This window comes from Mercenaria mercenaria, chromosome 4 (assembly GCF_021730395.1).
Source record: "Mercenaria mercenaria strain notata chromosome 4, MADL_Memer_1, whole genome shotgun sequence".
NCBI classification, from domain to species: domain Eukaryota; kingdom Metazoa; phylum Mollusca; class Bivalvia; order Venerida; family Veneridae; genus Mercenaria; species Mercenaria mercenaria.
This window is the reverse complement of record NC_069364.1, coordinates 40,308,557-40,330,247: the sequence shown is the minus strand read 5'-3', so window position 1 is coordinate 40,330,247 and position 21,691 is coordinate 40,308,557. Positions and strand designations below refer to the sequence as shown.

The 21,691-nt window shown below is 34.7% G+C and overlaps 1 protein-coding gene across 1 annotated transcript; it reads right to left on the bottom strand.

Moving 5' to 3' along the window:
• Positions 1-302: 302 nt before the first annotated feature.
• LOC128556320 (receptor-type tyrosine-protein phosphatase O-like) lies at positions 303-20,477 on the bottom strand. The gene is made up of 15 exons (XM_053540989.1): positions 20,331-20,477; positions 18,342-18,415; positions 15,143-15,975; positions 14,573-14,722; positions 12,004-12,142; positions 11,699-11,766; positions 11,266-11,365; positions 8,536-8,626; positions 6,675-6,751; positions 5,745-5,870; positions 5,335-5,457; positions 4,553-4,713; positions 3,615-3,750; positions 1,523-1,601; positions 303-1,017 (listed from the first exon to the last, which is right to left on the bottom strand). The coding sequence occupies exons 8-14, from the start codon at positions 8,594-8,596 to the stop codon at positions 1,566-1,568; spliced, it is 720 nt and encodes a 239-aa protein (XP_053396964.1). The 5' UTR covers positions 8,597-8,626; positions 11,266-11,365; positions 11,699-11,766; positions 12,004-12,142; positions 14,573-14,722; positions 15,143-15,975; positions 18,342-18,415; positions 20,331-20,477; the 3' UTR covers positions 303-1,017; positions 1,523-1,565.
• Positions 20,478-21,691: the final 1,214 nt, after the last annotated feature.

Here is a 21,691-nt window from a genome sequence, read left to right as displayed (position 1 = left end):
TGCATGAAGAAGAAATGCTCCGGACAAAGTCATTCTTGTATCTGAACTTTGGCCTCTAAGTGTGACCTTGCCCTTAGACCTAGGGACCTGGTTCTTGCACATGACACTCTGTCTCATGATGGTGAACAATTGTGCCAAGTTTCATCAAAATCCCTCAATGAATGAAGAAGATATGCTCCGGACAAAATCTGTGGACGCCGCCCGCCCGGCCATCCGCTCAACCGCCCCCCAGGGGCGTTCCCATAATACGTCCCGTTTTTCAAACGGGCGTATAAAAAATGGAAAGAAACACAACAAATAAATTTTCGTATTACAAATATTATTGGGAAGAAACTTGATTGGAAATGTAATATTTTCCTACCGATTATATGTTTGGTTTGATATGTTACATTTGAAAGAAAATGGACCTTTTTCAGTGAAATATGCAATCTGTGAATTCATATGTAACATTTGAAAGAAAATGGACTTATTTTAGTGAAATATGCAATCTGTGAATTTAAATGTAACATTTGAAAAAAATGGACCTATTTTCAGTGAAATATGCAGTCTGTGAATTTTACTTCCTGATAGTATGAGTTATGTATACCATGAATATGTACTCGGTATTTGAACGGAAATAGATGGTAAAAGTCAAGATATCAGTGAAAAAAGTTTCGTTGCATGTCAAGATGATATGATGTACTTCTTTGATTGATGAGAAAATGGCCGTCACACAATGACATATTTATGTAACTGATCAGGAAGGATCTACAGAAGAATACTTGTGAACTGCGAAAAGGTTACTCCATAAGGTCCCTACAAGCTCTCTATACTAGCGCACAATAATTGTATAGCGTCATATAAGGCAATACAGAAAGTGATGTCTGTCAAATACATATTTCACACATAATAATGTAGCACACATGCATACAGTGTATCAAGTTAAGTAACGTTTTTATGTTCCTCAATCCTTCTGATATCCTGAATTTTCATAGATAGTTTCCTCTTGTGCTCCGAAAGAAGTATTCACGTATACATCTACAACAGAAAAATGTATAGAATCTGAAAATATCACAATAGAGTAATATCACCCATTGACCACACAAAGTGCGTTTTAAAAAGAAGTTTAAATTATTACACAGATATGGAAAAAGCAACGTCAGATAATGCAAGTGTTATAATCGAATTTTCTCTGCTCTCGTGTTCTTTACACGCAGCAGTCATTTTCACTCTTTATACATAATTTCATTTTACAATCCCACTCTGCACTTACAGATGCAATAGGCCATTAGTATAGACATATATCTTCAACAGAATTCTATTTCTTTTAAAGAAAAAGACTTGTGTACATAAATCTCCTGTAAAGTCAAGTTCTAGACTTTATGCATAAAAAGAACTTGTCGCTATTCAAATCGTGTCTTCATACATAAAACGTTGTGTAACTCTTCATTTATTACGACATAAACGTATAGTAGCATATCTCGATGGATTACTATAAATAGCTTACTTTTGCATAATTGTAAAGATATCAGAATTTACATACGTTCATCTTTATTCTCGTCTTCTTCTGTATTAGTTGTAATGAACTATTTCAGGCAATCATGGATGTAAACATACTGATCCTTCAAACATAAAAGTTTAATTTTTATTAAAAGATCACTTTTTCGAGTCAGTGCAAATTTACACATTGGTAAACAGGCCATAAAATAAATTATATGTCAGCGTGAGTAGATCACTTTAATAAAGTAAGTTTTGGAGTATGAACTCATTGTTGTTACTATTTCTGACCCTGTAGGTCTGCAGAGTACAGTGGATGTTCCTTAACAACAGAGTTCGGATTCCGCTTAAGCCGGTGTTAGGGGGTGCGAAGGTTGTTGCACAATTTACTACCTGTCATGAACAGAAACGAGTCAACTATAATTATTTAGCTTGGTTGCTTTCCATGTTTTAAAAGGATCTTCTTTTATTTTATCATACCTTAATTCTGTGTGATAATTAAAATAATCCAGGTTAATTTATTATTCATTATTGTAGTGTTTTTGGTCCACAAATATATGTCTACACGATCTAATAATGAAACCCTCTTCTTAAAAGGTGCACGTATGTCGATGCCCTCCAGCAAATACTTTATTCACTAAATTTGTCAAACGATTCAATGTAGTTCTCCCAAAACCGCAACACTCAGTCATACATATATTTTTTTTGCTTTACTTCAAAAGCTCAAAAACTATACTAAACAAAATGATATGTACTAGGATTTGAAATATTACAAAATATGAAGCCAAGATAGCAACAGCTGTGATGCCAAAAATACGCGCTTACAGATTTACCAAAATTATCATTTTTCATATTTATTTGTATACATCCGAACCTTTGTTGCAAACCCGTTTTTCATTACTCCCTGCCATTTCTTTACATGCAAGAACAATTTATGACAGTATTAATAATAGTTCCCCGATTAATCAACCTTACCGTGGTGTCGGTACGGTGTAACAAAGATATCATTACAGTGGTTATACAATGTCATGACTTCATTTCTAGGACAAGAATAAATATCTCTACTAAGTTTAAGCACTAAATATATCGTTCGCGTGTCGTAATCATGTTAAGTTTTTCGGTCTAGAAATTAACATAATCCTGATCTCCGACATGTTGTAACATGTAGTTCCTACTGTGATCATGATCTTTGTTATGTCGTAAATTCTCTTACCTCGGTCTGTGACATAAAAAAAAATGTATCAGCCTCGTCGTGACCTCTAATCAATCAATAAATCCTTTGTATTCCTTACCACTGTCTGCACCATATTCAATCTATTGTTCCATATTTCTTGGGTAAGACCAAATGTGCCGTCTTTATTGCGACCGATGGAATATTGTTTCAAGCAAATCTTACCTACGTCGTACCATTTCTAGTCTAGTTCCTAATTTCTAGGGCAATGTTAAATATATCAATCGTTTTAGTTGTGGTCTCGAAATGCTGCCGAACTATGTTATACTTACCACCGTAGGTACAATGTTCAGTTCGCGTCATGATCTCTGATACGTTGTTCCTCTGTCTACCATGTTCAGTCTATAGTTTGAATATCATGCCTGAATGTACCAACCTAAATGTGATGTCTGATAAAATGCTACAGGTAAATCTAACCTTTGTCTGAACCATATTTAGTCTATGTTTTGTCATTTCAAGGATAAGTTTGGCATTTGGTACGCTGTAACAATTGATCCTTACCTCAGTCTATATACCGAACCTCAAAATGATCTCTTTTTTGTTGTAACAATCGGTTTGAACCTATGTCTGTACCAAATTAAGCCTTTGATTCCTCTTTTCTATGACTAGGCTGAAATATCAACCTCGTCGGAATCTCTGGTATGTTGCTAGGAACAATCATTCCCACTGTCTCTACCATGTTCAGCATGCGGTACATTGTTTGGACATCAATTATGTTGTACATCGGTTTTTATCATTCTTAGTCCATTGATTCCAAATTTGAAAGGTCAACCTAATCGTGATCTCTGATTCACTGAAACAAGTAGTCTCAGCTTTAGCATAAGTTAATGGCTCCTGATTTCTATGACAAGACTGAATATACCCACTTGGTTATGATATCTGAGATACTGAAAGAAGTAATTTATACCTCTGTCTGTACCATACTGAGTCTATGGTTCCTCATTTCTAGGACAAGACTAAATATGTCAACCTCGTCGTGATCCTTGATATGTTGTAACAAGTAATCAACAGCTATAAATGTCCCTGTTCGTCCTACACCGGCACTGTGATATGAAAAAAAACTAGTGAATTAGTAAATTAAGAACTGGTTACAAAATTAAATACTGCATTGTTATATATTGTGTATACGGTATTCAGTCGAAGTCTAGAACTTATAAAAACGTCGTTGCAGAAATTTTAATGATCAGAAGACAACATTTCTTACTTTCACATTATTACTTATCTTTATGAACATGCAAAATGTTTTTAATTCACAATGGTCATTCATTACATTAAAGCTATAAATTCACTCTAAAATAGGGTTCTTGTTTTGCCTTTATGAAATACCACTTTTTGAGAAGTTTAAGTAATTATACATATTAACTACTTAATGGCAAACCTTCTGTTGTTTGGCAGGTAAAAAGATACACACTGAGCCTGGACATATATTCCGCTATGAGCACTACTCTATTTGATATTGTTTTGATATTTCCTACCACTTTACGGAGGAACTTGATGAAAATATGAGCATTAAGCCACTTAGATATATTTCATACATCAAGTTTTCTTAACATCTACACGGCTTTTAAGACAGCTCATGCTGATACAAAATTATCTATTATGTTATTGCAAATAAATAAAATCAAAAGAAAAACTCTCAACGCAAAGTAATATGGGTAGCCTGTGGATGTAAAACAGTGAAAGAAACATTACGCAAAGAATATCACATGCAATTATATCTTTGGAGCGGGTACAATTTTGGCATGTGACGATGCATCTATTAAACTTTCTGCAATATCTTTATTACGACTACTTTATAAATCGAATTCATGTTTCTGCATACCATGTTTTCAAAGTATCAGTTACCTGCAGTGCACAACAGTCGGCCCTGTTGACGTTCTCTTTTCTGGATTTGTGTACTGTCGTACAGCTTTCACAAACTCAAGCAATAATTTTGGAGTTTCGGGACAACCCTTCTCCGGCCATTTTAGGTAACTAAAATGCCTGACCGTCTTCCGTTCCTCTTTCTAGAAAGCATGCGAAGATTAATTTCACAATAAAAGAAGTTCTATATATGTTAACATATATATATACCTTGGATGGTGCTGTAGTAGCATGCTTTTCATAAAAATAAACATGTTGATAAGGATATAAATACGGGGATTTTAGCTGATAGGCCATAAGTTTCACCTCTTGACACTCGCAATCAATTTCAAAAGCTGTTAATGGTATAAATCCGTTCATCATAGCTGGTGCCTTTACCTTTAAATTTACGGGAATATAAGTCACAATGAAGTAAAGATCAAAAGCAAAGACGGAGGCCCAATGCTGTTATATATACTGGTCCCATGCTAAAAAAAAATGTTCATTTTTTCATATGACTTAATTTTATGCTCACTTTCTGAATTATATTTTGTGTAAATAAATAGAACATATGCTGGCTACTTATAGAACTATTGTTTAAGATATTCAAAATCCATTTAATTTCATGTAAAATACCGTACATTACATTTACGGGGTATGTTAATCCTCATTTATTTGTAGTTAACTGCTATGTTATAAAACATCCCTGGCTTGCCGAAAGTTTACAATGCAAAAATTTAAACACATGTTATCAAATGAAGCAAAAATCATCCTGTAACACATACCATTTTTACTTCAAATATCTTAATTGTGTAGTCTGACAGATTCGATTCTGACTGAAGAGACAGAACCAAATCACCATAGAATGCATGTTCACCTAAGTCCGGCCAATACTCATCACACTTATGCTGAAATTATTTAATCATTTCAATATTGTCATGCATTTATGCATTAATGTAATGCGTCAATATGGTATTGTAAAACTACGAGGCCCTATCGTTGATAAAAAAAGTGATCTCATTTCCATTAAATAGTAACTATATAAGTATCTTTCATAGGTAACTCTACTAAAGTTTTGACCAAACATTTCACCTGTATAAAATCGTTAAAGGAAAGCAAACATGAACATTACATCATTTTTTTTGAACGAAATAAGAAATTGTTTTAATTTTGTCCAGATTTTAAACGAACTTACTCGTCCTTCTTCCATAAGCTTTGTCAGCATCACAATTGTATCTACGTTTTGCTTCCAAATCATTCGCCAGAAATCATCAAACGTTGCACCTTGGGTCGCAATATATTCTCTTCGAGAATTATATCCCTTAAGTGTAAAAATTTAATTTTGAAACATGAAAATCTTTGGCAGTTTTGTTCAACACTTCGAACAATACTAAAGCTGCATAAAGTTTACTACAACAGCAGCTGTATGTGAAAGTTTTTTCAACAAAATGAAGGGCTCTTTTGAAACGTAACAAATCAAGTCTTAAGTCACCCATTTATCAAAGGTCTTCACTACCGGCTTACACGATATAAACATTATGTACTTGTGTACTAGTGTAAAAACAAATCAATATACATTTCTGTCTCTTAAAAGTAATACGACTTTGACAGTGGATTTCAAACATTTCTCATCATTTGAATACTTATAACTACAACATCAATGGCAATGAAAAGGTTACATAGAACAATGGTATGATTCTGACCACAGATAAGGTATATGTTATTACTTCTTCTGCAAGCAGTAAACACATTATTAAACATTCAGTACCATTATATTCATGTACTCTGTTGACTTTGACTTAGAAAAATGAAGTTTCGATTTATCACGACAGTTGGTTGTGAGTTTCAAATAAATATTTACTGAAAACTGCACACACAAAAGTCGTGATATAAATGTCTGTGATAATTATAAAACAACAGCTATATCCTGTCAAAGCTGTCCTACACTGTAGTATATATGAACTTTTTGACCCACAATAATAGGGATGGAATTAAAAAAAATAAACTAAAAGTATTTAGTTTTATGACATGTGTCATTTTAGATAGTCAGAAAAAATGTAGCATATACTGTTAAAAAATAACCAGTCAGAAAACGACACATTTCGAGAAATACATAAAATTTTACCGGAATGTAGTTTGCGTTAATATAATCAGATCCTTCCATGCCATCTGATGACCGCAGCTTCACTCTCGAGTGATCAACTGAAATACGTTAAAATGAATCCTCAAAAGACATACAGATAATACCTAATAGTGTTCTTTATCTTTTCTTTTTTATTTTTTCTTTTTTTTATTTTTTTGAGATTTTCACATTTCGAACTTGGCTGTCTTCTAACACATATTACAGTAACAAACATAACTCGGCATTTTACTATGCGTGGGTCAATCAGAGACCATAAATGTCTATATACAAATTTCAATAGAAACACAACCAATTCAAGACTTATCTTTCTAGGTTACTGATGGAGTGAGTAAGCTGTCGTAGTCAAATAGGAAAGCAAATGAAATTATAGAATAGGTATGCCAGACTTCCAGTAATTAAAAATAAAAAAAAAATGAGATTATTGCAGATAATTCAACTTTATCAAATTTTCCAAACGCAGTATGTTTATAATCGCAAGTTCTAAAGAAGTTGAGATGTGTCCATAGTTGAGGTATTACTTTCATTCCCGAAAACAGACTTTTTCATATTTGTCTGTTTACTATTTTGTATTATTTATTGTATAGCAAATGTTGTTAGTTTGAAAATGGAAAAGCAGTTGTACATTGTCTACATTCAATAGCTATGTCATACATATTTGTATAATCTGAAGCACTACATCAGGTAAATAAAATGTATATTTCATACTGTTAATAAAAACGTATTATGATATATCCGATATGTAACCGCCTCGGTAGCCTAGTGGTAGAGTGCGGCAGGTCGTGGGTTCGATCCCCGGCCGCGTCATACCAAAGACGTAAAAAAATGGTACTAGCAGTTTCCTCGGCGCTCAGCATTAAGAGGGTAGTGCTAGGACTGGTCAGCCCGGTGTCAGTATGGTATCATGTCACGTGTCTACGGTGTAATACTCCAGTGAGGCAGCACTATAAAGTTGGGCATTGTGCTCACCGTCGTTTATATGACTGAAAAATTATTGGAAAAGACTTTAAACCCGAACACACACACACACACACACACACACACACACACACACACACACACACACATCTGATATGTGCATCTCTTGCACAGCGACTAAAGAACTCTATCATATGTTGTTAGGTTTACACAGCGCAACAGCAGTCTTTAAGTGCCGTATAATTACAACTATTACTAAATTCATAGATTTGCGCGTTTCTGGTTGGCTGCTTCAGCACACGTGACCAACTTTCATTTCTCACTGAAGCCTTCACGTATTCATTAGATCTAATTAATATGCAAATGAGTCGTTCGCCTGCGTCCATGACGACGAAATTAATGTGCGTAACACAGGTGCATTTCAGTAAAAAATGTTGCATTTTTATTTCAAATAGTGAACAAATGGAAGAAGTTTTTATAGTTGTAATTATAAGAATTGAATGGTATTTTTCTGCAGTTCATCGATGTATTCATGAACTGTCAGGAAATTTACACCTAATTTTTACATACACACCGAAATTTACACCTAAGTTTTAGTGTTTATGCAAATTAGGTGTAAACTTCCTGACAGTTCACACATCGATGAACCGCAGAAAAAAACCCATTCAATTCTTAAGTGGAAGCTGTGAAAAGTCTCCCCGTACTTGGACTCAGTGTTGTTATACAGTCTGGTCTTTTGGAATCACGGAGCACATTGCCATAATAGATGATCCCGCTTAAGCTAGAGTGTGTGAAGCGTGGTGCTCAATTCATTACCTCTGTCAAACCGAGTCTGCTATTGTTTGGTTGGTTGCGTTCTATGCTTCAAAAAGAATTTTAACATAAATTCTATTAGGTGTGTATGTCAATCATCATAACTGATACTTACATGGAAGAATATTCTTGTACCTGTTCTTTGGTCTACAACATTGTTGTTCTGCTGCTGACATTGGGTGATTAGGACTTTTTTCTTTCAAACGCTAGAAACAAAATACAATGTAAACTTTTAAAATGCAACTTAAGTCAGATTCTAACACGACCCGATTTTTTTTAAATACAGGAAAATGAAACTGTGTGTTGTTATACAACAAATCACAGTTTGTAAGTCCAAGTTGTCATATCATAGCATCAAACGTCCTAGTGGTGCACATGAATAGAAAACCACATAAAGCAGGCAATTGTTTGAGGAGTGCATCAACGATGTACAATGCAGGTAATAGTCCTCGATATTGTGTTAGAATCAAATCACAGTTTGTAAGTCCAAGTTGTCACATTATAGCATCAAACGTCCTAGTGATGCACATGAATAGAAAACCACATAAAGCAGACAACTGTTTGGGGAGGACATCAACGATGTATAATGTAGGTAATAGTCCTCGATATTGTGTTAGAATCAAATCACAGTTTGTAAGTCCAAGTTGTCACATTATAGCATCAAACGTCCTAGTGGTGCACATGAATAGAAAACCACATAAAGCAGGCAACTGTTTGAGGAGGACATCAACGATGTATAATGTAGGTAATAGTCCTCGATATTGTGTTAGAATCAAATCACAGTTTGTAAGTCCAAGTTGTCACATTATAGCATCAAACGTCCTAGTGGTGCACATGAATAGAAAACCACATAAAGCAGACAACTGTTTGGGGAGTGCATCAACGATGTATAATGTAGGTAATAGTCCTCGATATTGTGTTAGAATCAAATCACAGTTTGTAAGTCCAAGTTGTCACATTATAGCATCAAACGTCCTAGTGATGCACATGAATAGAAAACCACATAAAGCAGACAACTGTTTGGGGAGGACATCAACGATGTATAATGTAGGTAATAGTCCTCGATATTGTGTTAGAATCGAAATAATATATCTCAAACAGTGATTTTCCTTTTTTGTCGTTCAGCTGCGTATTGTAAACGCTCATGATATACCTTCATTATGTAAACTCTGAACAGTGACTTGTTAAAATCACTGTATGTTATTTGTTAAACATATCTGTTATGGGTTGATAAAACTGATCGAGGAAATAAAAAAAACATTGCCTTAAATTCACACTAATGTATTAGACAAGGTATAATAAATAGTCATAATTGGACATGTATTTACTGCCACTTTTCGCTAACCATCATTTACCTGCCCCACTTTTATCATTATAAGCCATAATAGACCTTTCTAACGTAAACGTAATTACGAAACGGAATACTGATTCCGTAAAATTTTAGGCTAATTTGTGGTCTATGGGAGACAATTTCATCCAATAGTAATGCAATAATATCTCCCTTAGACCATTATTTGCAAATAACATTTACGGATTCAGTAATCCGTTTCCGATTTACGTTTACGTTAGAAATGTCTAATAGCATGTAACCTTAGGATCATATTGTACTGTTGTTCCTTTTCATATGATAATAAATGTGATGTCCATAGTCCATCCTCATGTACATGTTTATATCTAGAACTAATATAGATGTTGTTGTATGTAGCTTTCCATGTCCTTGTACATATTTGTCATGTTTGTATGTTACGTGTAGCAAATTATTGTATCACGTAACAAGAAACGTTTATATGTTTACGTTACCTAATAAAGAATCTCTCTCTCTCTCTCTCTCTCTCTCTCTGTATTACACAGCCGCGTTTAATCAACATGGAATTATAATTGTCATCAATTATATATCTACAAAAGAATAAAATAAAATAGAAACCATGTATGCATCTACAAAGAGTAAATCCGAATCTCTGTGCATTTTTTCAACAGTGTCTGAGAAATCGGCGAGCTTTATTGGCCCAGGTCTATAGAAATAAAAGAAACAATACAAAAATGTCTTGCTGTCATAAAAGATAGTAACTGAAGGATATTTAACGTTATTAGCAAAAAGAGTAATGATAGGATCCACATGCAATACGGTTCTTATAAACAATAATTTGAACTATGTATTGAATTAATACGGCTATCAATACATGTACTCATTTTATCGGTTAATATCTAAAGTATTTTCAATTATCATTTAAATCATAAATTTCAAAATTTAAGAATAATCAAACGAAAACACTATGACTGTTTCTTTTGACGGTGATAAGTTGAAATAGGTTCATCTGTTTCTCGGTATCTAACAGTACATGTATATTAAAACTGTGATTTTAAAATTTAGTTACTTGGTTGACATACTATTCATTGTTATTTTACCGAGGAGCAATGTATTCGTTCTTTTTTTTAATTTTCCAGTATCAGTTTAGCGGTTGCTTTGGAGGAAAAACAGCTTTTTATATACTTTTATGTGTGTTTGTTTTTGCTGTACTTATTTCATTGTTTTCCTAGAACTGAAAAACTCCATGTTCCAAATCATAATGATTTTCCCACTGTGACAAAATTAAGATGTGAATTAAGAAACACCTGAAGGTATTCTTTTTAGTGGACTCAGTTTTATCCAAGTGTATGTCATCAACGGGTCTATGTGTTTGCGTACTTCTTTCGGGATATTTTGCAAAACACCTAAGTAGAAAAATATAAACACATAAATTTAACCTCAAGATAACACGGTTGCAAAAAAATTTTTAAGTCACCTCAGAAACTGACAATTGATAGATAATTCGATAAAAGGAGCGAGCAAATGTTAAATACATACGCTAACTGTTTCCTCCTCAAAATGAAAACAACAACAACAACTACAACCACCAACAAAACGATCGCCGATGATGTCCCAGCTGCTATTGGTACAGTCAAATCTGGGTTTAAAATAAGATAAAAAATTATCAATGAAATGGTTTCATTTTTCTTCAGAAAAACCTAACATAATAGTAAATTATAGATAGTTTGTTTGCTTCCTTCATATAAATAATATGTATTGAGAGAGATAAAACGTATGTGTTCAGTTAAAATGAACAATTTTTTTATCTTTACTTGGCTGTGTTAGGACAAATTGGTTACAAGAAAAAATAGTACTCACAATAAACAAAACAAAATCATTTCCGGAGTTAAAACTGTGTTTGGATATTGAACTCAGATTCTGATATAGTGCTGAAGCATTCAAAGACTTTAACGTGTAGAATACAACTCACCGGTCGATACTGGGATAGAATATCTAGTTTCCGTGCATCCTTCAGAAGTGCACACGAACGCCTTCGCCCTACAATATACAATTTATTCATCAGCGTCTTAAAACCTTGCTAAGATATGACTGCTTATAACCAACTTCTCTAAAGAATACATAAAACATTGTAAGCGTTCATTTCAATTAACGCCGATTGTTATAATCTTCATGGTATCTCACAGAACTGGCTTTGGCATTTTTACATTCTGTTACTCACACTAGCTATTGATAAATAACTGTTTTCATTTTATTGACATTTGTTCTAACGTTTACCTGTAACTTCTGCCTGGTTGCAATTCTCCATTACAATACTGATCATCTGGCACACCTGAGCACTCTCCTTGACTTCCAACTATAAAATTTTCATGAGACGTCTCGGGAGTTGGTTCTGCTGACCTCTTCTGCCGCTTGCCTTGAAGTAATAAGATGAAATATCTTAACACATGTACGTTCTTTCACACACATTTTGTATACGGTCTTAACTTTTGTACAATACCTCTGTTCCTTGAAAAATATATATTCTACGTTTCTGATGCGGACATCAGGATAAAGTCAATAAAAACAAATGTAAAGAGTAAAAGAGTTTCACGCTTATAGTCTACATTAGCTTTTACAGTGAAAACTATTCCCTTATTCGTACATCTGTATGGTCAAAATTCTTTAAGACACAGAACAAGCAAAAATCGATAAAATAAATAAAAAACATTACAATTTTCTTTTATTATAATTTATAAATACTTCAAGGAAATTCATTGATGCAAGCATCGAAGATGCCACCAAGTGTTGTGTCCAAAGTACATTTACTGCAATATGAGAAATTACCTAATTATTACCGGTAACAAATTATTATCATTAGCAATATATACAATATATGTTATAAACTGTCATGGATTTAGGCATGATAAAGAAGTGTTACCCTCTACCTGACATTGACATTGCGTGTTGGCGGTCCTTTACATAAAAAGTTAAAATTATTATTTCATCAACTAAGGTCAGCACCTGCGGAAAGTTCTTCTATGCAGGTGCATGTGTATGAAGTTTCACATAAATGCAGTTTGTTGGGAAATAAGAAAATGCTGATTATTAATTATTTCAAAGTTGTGGTTCACAGTAACCAATTTTTTTATTATCATTTTCTATTCATTGATATTTAAAGTGTCACGGACTTTAGTCACCTACATTATAGATTCCAGGATTAGATTATACACAGTATTCTGCTGTTTCCGTTGCCAAAGCAACCAAAATTTTTGTCCAAGAAAAGAATGATACAATTAGCATGCATAATCTCTATATTGCCCCTACACACAAAGCGAATGCCATGAACCTTTTTTATATACTTTTGGAATATCATAGAATTCAGTTATTTTTCGGACGAACGGTGAACCTGAAGTCCTCTTTGGTTGAACCGAAATGTTACTAGAAGTATGTCAGTGTCTGGCTACAGGAAATTTAGCAAGCATAGTAATCCACTGCTAAATGTGGTATAAATGCCATTGTATCAGGTAAGTAGGTTATACTAAGGTCAGAAATAGACAATTTGACTTGCAGTAATCTTCCTTAACAATAAATCGGATCAATATTTTGACGAATTTTCTGCTCTTCAAATAAGGAGAGGAATGACAAATAACATCTATCTATCATGATAATTTGCTTAACATACATTTTAATTTATTTTTTTTTTTTTTTTTATTTTTTTTTTTTTTTGCTAGTTTATTTACTAAAATCTAAAATGCAATATCGTGGGTCCTTTAACACACTATTCACTGTGTTCTTTTTATCGTTTCGGAACAATGCATAACTATCTTCGCATGGTCCAAAATAAAAAGTGTATACCATAAACTCGACGCCGCCTCTTGTCGGCGCCGAATAACAGGAGATCAGCGGAAAATTTGTTCCTTTTCGAAACTGTCATAATGTTTGTTGTTTATTACATTTTATCTACTAAAAATACGAAGTGTTTAATACTTGACAATAATGTTTTTGTTCGGAAGGTTGAATCTGACCTTACATATATCGACTCAAACTAGAGATGTTTTTGAGAAAAGCGCATGTCTCCCACAACTGCCTAATCATCTAAATAATAAGTCAGTCTTTATATACTGTTTACTGAATCCACATGTGCATGCGCTTTCTTGACACCAAAAGGACCCCTATACTACTAGTAGTATAGGGATCGGTTTGGAGGTAAAACTACGCAAGAAATCTGAGTGGTTTTGGTAATTCAAGGGCCATAATTCCGAAGTGCCTAGGCCGATTTGGCTAGTTATCGAACTTGGCCGAGCACTTATTGGCAGACACATTTTGTTGAAGTTTGGTGAAGATCGGGTGAGAAATATTCGACTTAGAGTGCGGACAAGCTTTGTGACAGACACACACACACACAGACAGACACACAGACTGGAGTAAATCAATATGTCTCCCACACCACTGTGTGGTGGGAGACATAATAATGCATTGACCATTTCATTTTTGTTTCAAACAGTACTTGAATTTCTTCGGCACACTGTTGTTTAATGTAGCGTAGTCATTCGTTATGTATTTGGATGATAGTTTTCGTTGAATATACATTTTAACTACATCTCTAATACTTTGAAAATGTTTCTACTCTCATTTTCATTTAACCCGGTTCACATATTCCCAAAACAGTTTACGCTTTAAAACCGTCAAATGTGATTCAGAAGAAAGTTAGATACTAAAAATAATCTTCATTTACTTAAAACTGTTACTAGCGATTAAAGTCGTAGTATAAGCTTTACCTAGGAACACTTAGTTTTACTAGTGAACTTAATCTCAAAAGTCCTCTACGTCGCGTCTCATGAGAATTAATTATTCATCTATTTACCTATGTCTTTTGGTGAGCATCTAGGACTCCAATCTGGTGGAGTTGCAACGTAAGCAGGAGTTGGATCATCATCCTTAACCTGTGACCATCTTTTATAGACCGATAGTGGCTTACTTTTAAATTCTTGTAAAGTTCCAGAAAATGGGACATCTGAAATGAGCATAAACATATGAAGGTGATAATTATTGCCTTTCAAAACAGAGATACATGCTCTGTAAGGTGTTCCGTCGTAATAACTGCCTTTAGATAGCTTAAATTACCGGTCGGCATTAATTCTCCCGAATTGAGCGTACGCACGCATGTTGTTCCTAACTCTTATCTTTAGTCAATACACTGCAAACTCAATATGTGCGTACATCCAATAGGGGCGATTAAATGCTGGCGTTAAATTATCATTTTACATAACCAGAGATGAATTTATATGTCTTAATCATCAGTGCGTTACTGTAGTATGTTGTTTTGTGTCTTATTCATTTCAGCAACTATGAAACAAGATCTGATGTCAATGAACGGACACAAAGTTACAGTCACAATATTCGTTGTTTTGTTACTTTTCCAAATTACAAATACCGTTTTGATTGCCATCTTGAACAACAACCACACCCCAGCGTATAGGTTGTCCATTGAGAAGATTGCACAACAGATCTCGTGAAGGCAGTTGAACAGATATCTGTCTCTCTTTGTCTGCCACTTACACAGGACTTGGCTGTATTAGCAAATTACTATCAGTTTCTTCCACCAGCTTAAGAGGTGCTAGAATATAAAAAAAAACTCGAGTGAATTATACTGGCGATGCAGAACCGATTTTGAGCGTATTCAACTGATTTAAGCAAAACACGATTTTGCTATACATTATTTTTATTCTATTCGCCCTTATCCTAAAACCTTACCCTAAAGTAAAACCTTTCCGTAAAATTTAATTGTTTCTTTCATGACTGAATGCTAACACATGGAATGTCATGGAAACAGGTTTGATAGAACATCAGTCCATTTGCTTTCTTATGTTACATCAAAAACACATTTTCTTTACTTTTGGCCTAATACATGCCACTGTCAATTTGTAATTATATATTTATTCATTCAAATCATGTACTATTACCATCCTGGAAACGCAAAAAGAATATAATTATTCCGTTCTGGGTCTTTGAGCAATCAATAAAATACATCAATTAATTGTGGTCTGCTCCTCCTACATCGGTAAAGTCACGCTCGAACGGGCAAAAAAAATCCCTCATTCCAAGATGTCGGGTTTCCTATAGAATATATACGGGTTCACCTAGTCAAGTTAGTGCAAGCGGCGCTGACAAGTCTTTGTTCATTGTATAAATCTTCTCACCACCTGCTTTTACACGTGTGGTACTTAACAATGGAACACCAATCCCGGCACTTTTTTCATCCGCAATCTGTTAATGGTAAATGTAAAACAGAATAAGTAAAGTAAAACAGCATACTAGTAAGTAAATAGGTAACAGTCTGTTTAAAAAGTCGTAGTCCGACAGTAAAAAATAAAATCCAGCGAAACTTCTGCACTGAAATCATTAATAGGTTTATAAGAAACAAAATAATGACATGGTGTTACCAGGGTTTCCTGTAATTCATAAATATGCTCTGCGTGTGCTCTATTTAATTTTCGTTGATAGTGACAAGTTAGAATATAAGATTCATTGGCTGTAGGTGCAGATGAGAATTTCCGGCCTCGAGGGTAACTGTTTAGGCGATAACGAGGCTCCTGCCGAGTTACCGCCTAAACAGTTACCCGAGAGCCGGATATTCCCATCTGCACCTATAACCAGTGACAGAATCGTTTTCTTGCATACCGATATCAAAAAATAATAACAAAAATAAAATCAATCGAACGGTTTTCTTTTTAGAACTATTTTTTATAGCAGTGTATTTAAATAAGCGCGAGAAACCAACGTCCGTAAACAGGAAAGGCGTCATGACGTTTCAAAGACAAATAACAATTTGTTATCAATTGCAGCGTAACGTTGTGAATTTTTAATGAAATAACGTATTTTGAATCGAGAAATATACTATCAGGAACAAAGAAGAAATATCAAGGTTTAGGATTTTTATTCAGTTGTTTTTAAATAAACGATATAAATTATTACATAAATCTTTGACATGTATGTAGTTCGTAATACGTCATTTACAGCACGAGAGTCATCTAAGATGGATTTTTCCAGCACTGGTAAAAATACCAGAAATCCCCGTCTGGTATGCAAGAAGACGCATGCGTTCATAATATAATATAAATGTCAGCGGCATCAGATAAAAAAACAACAACATTATAACAGAAGTTGAGATTGATTAATACATGTGTTTTACTGTAAATAGTTCTCATAGATAACTATCACTTATTACAATCAAAATTATACGTTTTATTTTTGTTTCAGATATTATTAGAATTATTTATAAAAACAAACGACAACAAAAAACAACATTATTTTATCTCTGAAACAATCTCAATTTGAACTACGTCAAATGTAACTAAAATAATAAATGGGTGTATTTCTGTTGAGCCTTCATACCCTACTAAAAATATACAAACACGACTGTTATCAAAATACTAGTAATTAATGGTTTCTTATTCATTGTAAATGGAATTTATTAATAACAACAATTGTCGCAGAGAAGTCTCTTAATTATAGTTGAAGTAAATCAAAAGCAGTGTTCTTTATACACAGCTTATAGATTTAAAACGGCACTGAAAAAAAAGGAATGTTATTAGAATCGTACAGTCAGGAGAACATAGCATACTCCTGTGTGTATTAAGAATATAACAAGAGCGCCGCCAAACGGGGCAATATACGCCCGAAGGGTTACACCAGAAGATGGGAGCAAAATTTAAAGAACTTGACTGTTGAAACCCAAAGGACAGGAACAACAAAAAGAAGAAATTCAAAAAAAATTCTAAGTCCACAAAAAATTCTTAGCAGGTAAAGTTATGTCAAAATACATTACAGAAAAGTGGTCTCGGTTTTTCGATATGGCCAATAATAAAAAAGTTTCAAAATAAGCTATTTATAGTGACAAAAAAGGGAAGTAATACAAAAAAAATATTGTAAGAGAACAAAAAAGGGATCAGCCAAATAAAAACAAGAGCACTGCAATGCAGAGCAATATACACACAGCAAAGTCATATATAACCTTTCACTCCTAAGTGTGACCTTGACCTTGAAGCTAGTCATCCGAAACAAGCGCTCTGCACGTCGTCTCAGTGTGGTGAACCTTTGTGTCAAGTTTCTTTGAAATCCTTCAAGCAGTTCAAGAGTTACAGAGCGGACACGAAACACACTCATATGACCTTTGATCCCCATGTGTGACCTTGACCTTGAAGCTAGTCATCCAAAACAAGCGCTCTGCACGTCGTCTCCGTGTGGTGAACATTCGTGTCAAGATTTTTTGAAATCCTTCCAGGGGTTCAAGAGTTACAGAGCGGACACGAAATTGCTAACGGACGGACGGACAGACGGACATCGGCGACTTAACATAATACGTCTCTTCGGGAGTATAAAAAGGGATAGTCATAATGTTACAAACGCATACCTGTGAGTGCAACATGGCTAGATAGTGCATTCAGTATCGTGCGCTTTGTTAGAAAGGGGTTATTACTTCGAAGTACATTTTACCGTTTCTTTAGTCGTGGTTGCAGAAGAAGCTAATGTAGATGAATTATCACATGTTGTAGGCGATGCTGTAGTTGTATTAGCGGTAGATATTGTTGGAATATCAGGTCTTGCAGTGGTCTGAAGAAATGTTTACTTACCAGAACTACAAGCAGGAACGTCGAAATGATTGAAGAACTTGCCATTGTGAAAGTTCTCCTCGATTTCTTTAAATCTGCAATAATAACAGTAACAATTAGCTTATCCGTCCTAAAGTTTTGTTTTTCGCTTCTAAAGGCTAGTGCTAGGAGTGTTGTGCATTTCATTACGTCTCATGGATAGACACATTACCGAAGATTTTGAGTGACAACTTAATTATATTAATATATGCATATGTATGAAGGACAAGAAATAAATAAAATATTTGCAAAAGATGTCTATGGTGTTGAGGATACAGCGAGACTGTCTTGAATCTGCGGACAGCAAAGACGTCATGTGTTGGTAGAGATTTATACAGAACAACTTCACGGGGAAGATGACTAATGGGTGGTATATTTGATATGTGAATAGGTTGCCTTGTGTATTTTATTAAATGAGAACAGATGTTTACATAGAAACGCTTATTGATTATTTTGTAAAAAAAAAAATGGGATAATTTATACTTTCTAAGGTGTCCTGATTTCGGTGCCCTAGTACATTTGTAATATGCTTTCGATATCTTCTAAAATAAAGGTCCCAGACTGATAAATCATATTCTAGGGCTGGCCAAATAATAAAATTATAGAATTCAAAGCTGCCTGCTCTGTTTCTTGCTAAGCTCTTTAAATACGTCAGCCTTCGGGTAGTTTAGCAAGTTACTTTATAAGCCAGTGTTGACCATATTGATTTGATGCAATTTCGACCCCAAGGTGGGTAATCTGGTTTATTATGAAGAGAGTATACTGTAATACAGTGTTTTCAGACATTGTACTATGCATTATTTATAGTATAGACGACTGTTGAGTTGCAGTGTCTGCAATAGACCCAATGTTCAGTATATAATACAGTCGTTGTTTCATCATCGTGCCATCGCGCCATCGCGTTTTCGTCATCGTACCATCGTGTATCGCGGTTTAGTATTGAACAGAAAGTCAAGATTGTCCAAACGGGACACCGTAGTTATGATATATTATAATGGAATAAAGCTGCATTTCTGAGCGTAGAAAACGGCTTCTGTTGGTATCATTGTTTTCAGTTAAGAATGAAAATTAAAAGTTTTAATCTATGGATGGTATAGAAAACTGCAAAATTGGTGACTGAATAAAATTTGTGTTTCATTTGTGTCATCGACTGGGTACTGTTGTTTGTTGTTGTTCTTTAAGAGACAATAGAAACTCTTAACATCTCTTTGACTAGGAGCATACACATGGCGCCCCAAAAAGTTTAGGCCTCGTTTAAGACGTGGTTTTATTTCCTTTTGACTGGGAGAATACACATGGCGCCCCAAAACGTTTATACCTCGATATTTTATCTCCCTTTGCCTAAGAGCATACATAGGGCGCCCCCTAAAAGGTTACTCCTCGGTATTTTATCTGCCAGCTACGGGTCACATAGACATGTTTGTCACTTGATATATCGTTTTCAGTCGCATCGATCTGAATGCATTTGAAAGATATATAAGATAGCCGAATAAATCTGAAGTTGGTTTACATAAGCATTTATTCTACGTTGAATTACAAGGTAACGAAAACATAGGAGACAAAACCACTAGACAAATGTTTATTCATGTTTTAAAATTTGTTTGTTGTCAATGCTGTAGTCTATGAATTGCCTTGCATATGCATGATCTTGGTGTTTGTGTAACCTTCCCCCTCCAGCACGCACAAGAAAACCTTTTGTATTTATTACATCAAAATAATTGCGTAGATGTCTGTTTTGAATGCATTTAAGTCGGATGTGTGTCAGTATACAGCGTGTGACTCTAGTAGGATTGGTAAAAAATGCACTCCATGCCACTTGAATACACAAACACGTAAGAAAGAGAATGTGTGATAAATCAACAATGTGACATTATTTTTAAAGTTCTAGACATCATGTCGTATTTCACTTCGGGTAAATACTTTTAATCCTGGGGCTAAAAGTGAATCGGGTATATAGATCAAAATACTCACGTTTACATATTCAGTGAAGGAGTGTCAAGTTGTCACATTAATGTCTATTTTAAATTTAAACGTCCACTGTTCATAAATATTTAACTATTTTGCGCCAATAAAACTAATAAATTAATTCCAAGTTTGATCACTATATTGGTTTTTCAGCCCGTTTATGACACATCTAGTCCAATATATAAATTTAAACTTCCTGTTTTAATCAAAGCGGGGTATCCACGGTATCTATAGATAACAACACATTTTATCAAATCTGAGTTTGTACTTTCTGACTTTTTTATATATCGACTGATTTAAGACAGGGAAAGGATAATTGCTCGGCATTTTTGTTCTATTTGTTGAAGACCTTGAATTATTTTACAAGGTAAGCATGACAGGGGACTTTCATTGAATGATTTGATTATAATTCTACTATTATTTGCTGATGACATGGTCATAGTTGGTAAAACTCAACAAGACTTACAAAACAGTCGAAATACTTTACACAAATATTGCTGTTCCTATAGGTTTGAAGTAAATACTTCTAAAACAAAAGTTGTTGTATTTCGAAAGAGGGGACCCATCAAATTATGCGAGAAGTGGTATTTTGATAATGAACCGTTATAAGTTGTAAATGATTTTAACTATTTAGTAGTGGCTGATTTCTCCCATATTTGTCGTTTTGGCGCGTTCACTTGTCGTCTTGGCGTGTTGGCGCGTTGGCGCCCTGCAAACGCGCCAAGACGCCAGAACGCCAGGACGACAACTTCCCCGCCAACGCGCCAACACGCCAAGACGACAAGTGAACGCGCCAAAACGACAAATATGGATTTTGTCGTCTTGGCGCGTATAATTGTCGTCCTGGCGTGTTGGCGTCTTGGCGCCCTGCAAACGCGCTAAGACGCCAGAACGCCAGGATGACAACTTCCCAATTTAGCGTGTTGGCGCCCCCGCCAGAACGACAAATGCCTTGTTTGTCGTCTTGGCGCGTATAATTGTCGTCCTGGCGTCCTGGCGTTCTGGCGCCCTGCAAACGCGCCAACACGCCAGAACGGAATGGCAGAAATCAGCCACCATACTATTTAGGGGTTGTTTTTAATTATACTTTTCCTTTGTTCTTAATAATCAATGTATTGTTGGCAAATTTTTAAAGACCAAGAATGTTGAATGTTTTAATGAATAATATCGAGAAATATGATAGAACTCCATTTATATCACTTCAACTCTTTGACTTGTTTGTAGGCTCTATTTTAAATTACGCATGTCCGGTGTGGTGTTTCTCAAAGTCTAAAGACCATGATAGAGTAATTCTTAAATTTTGTAGGGTTAGGGTTAGGGTGTGGCGTGAAACAAAGTGCATGCCATGCTGCAACCTATGGTGATCT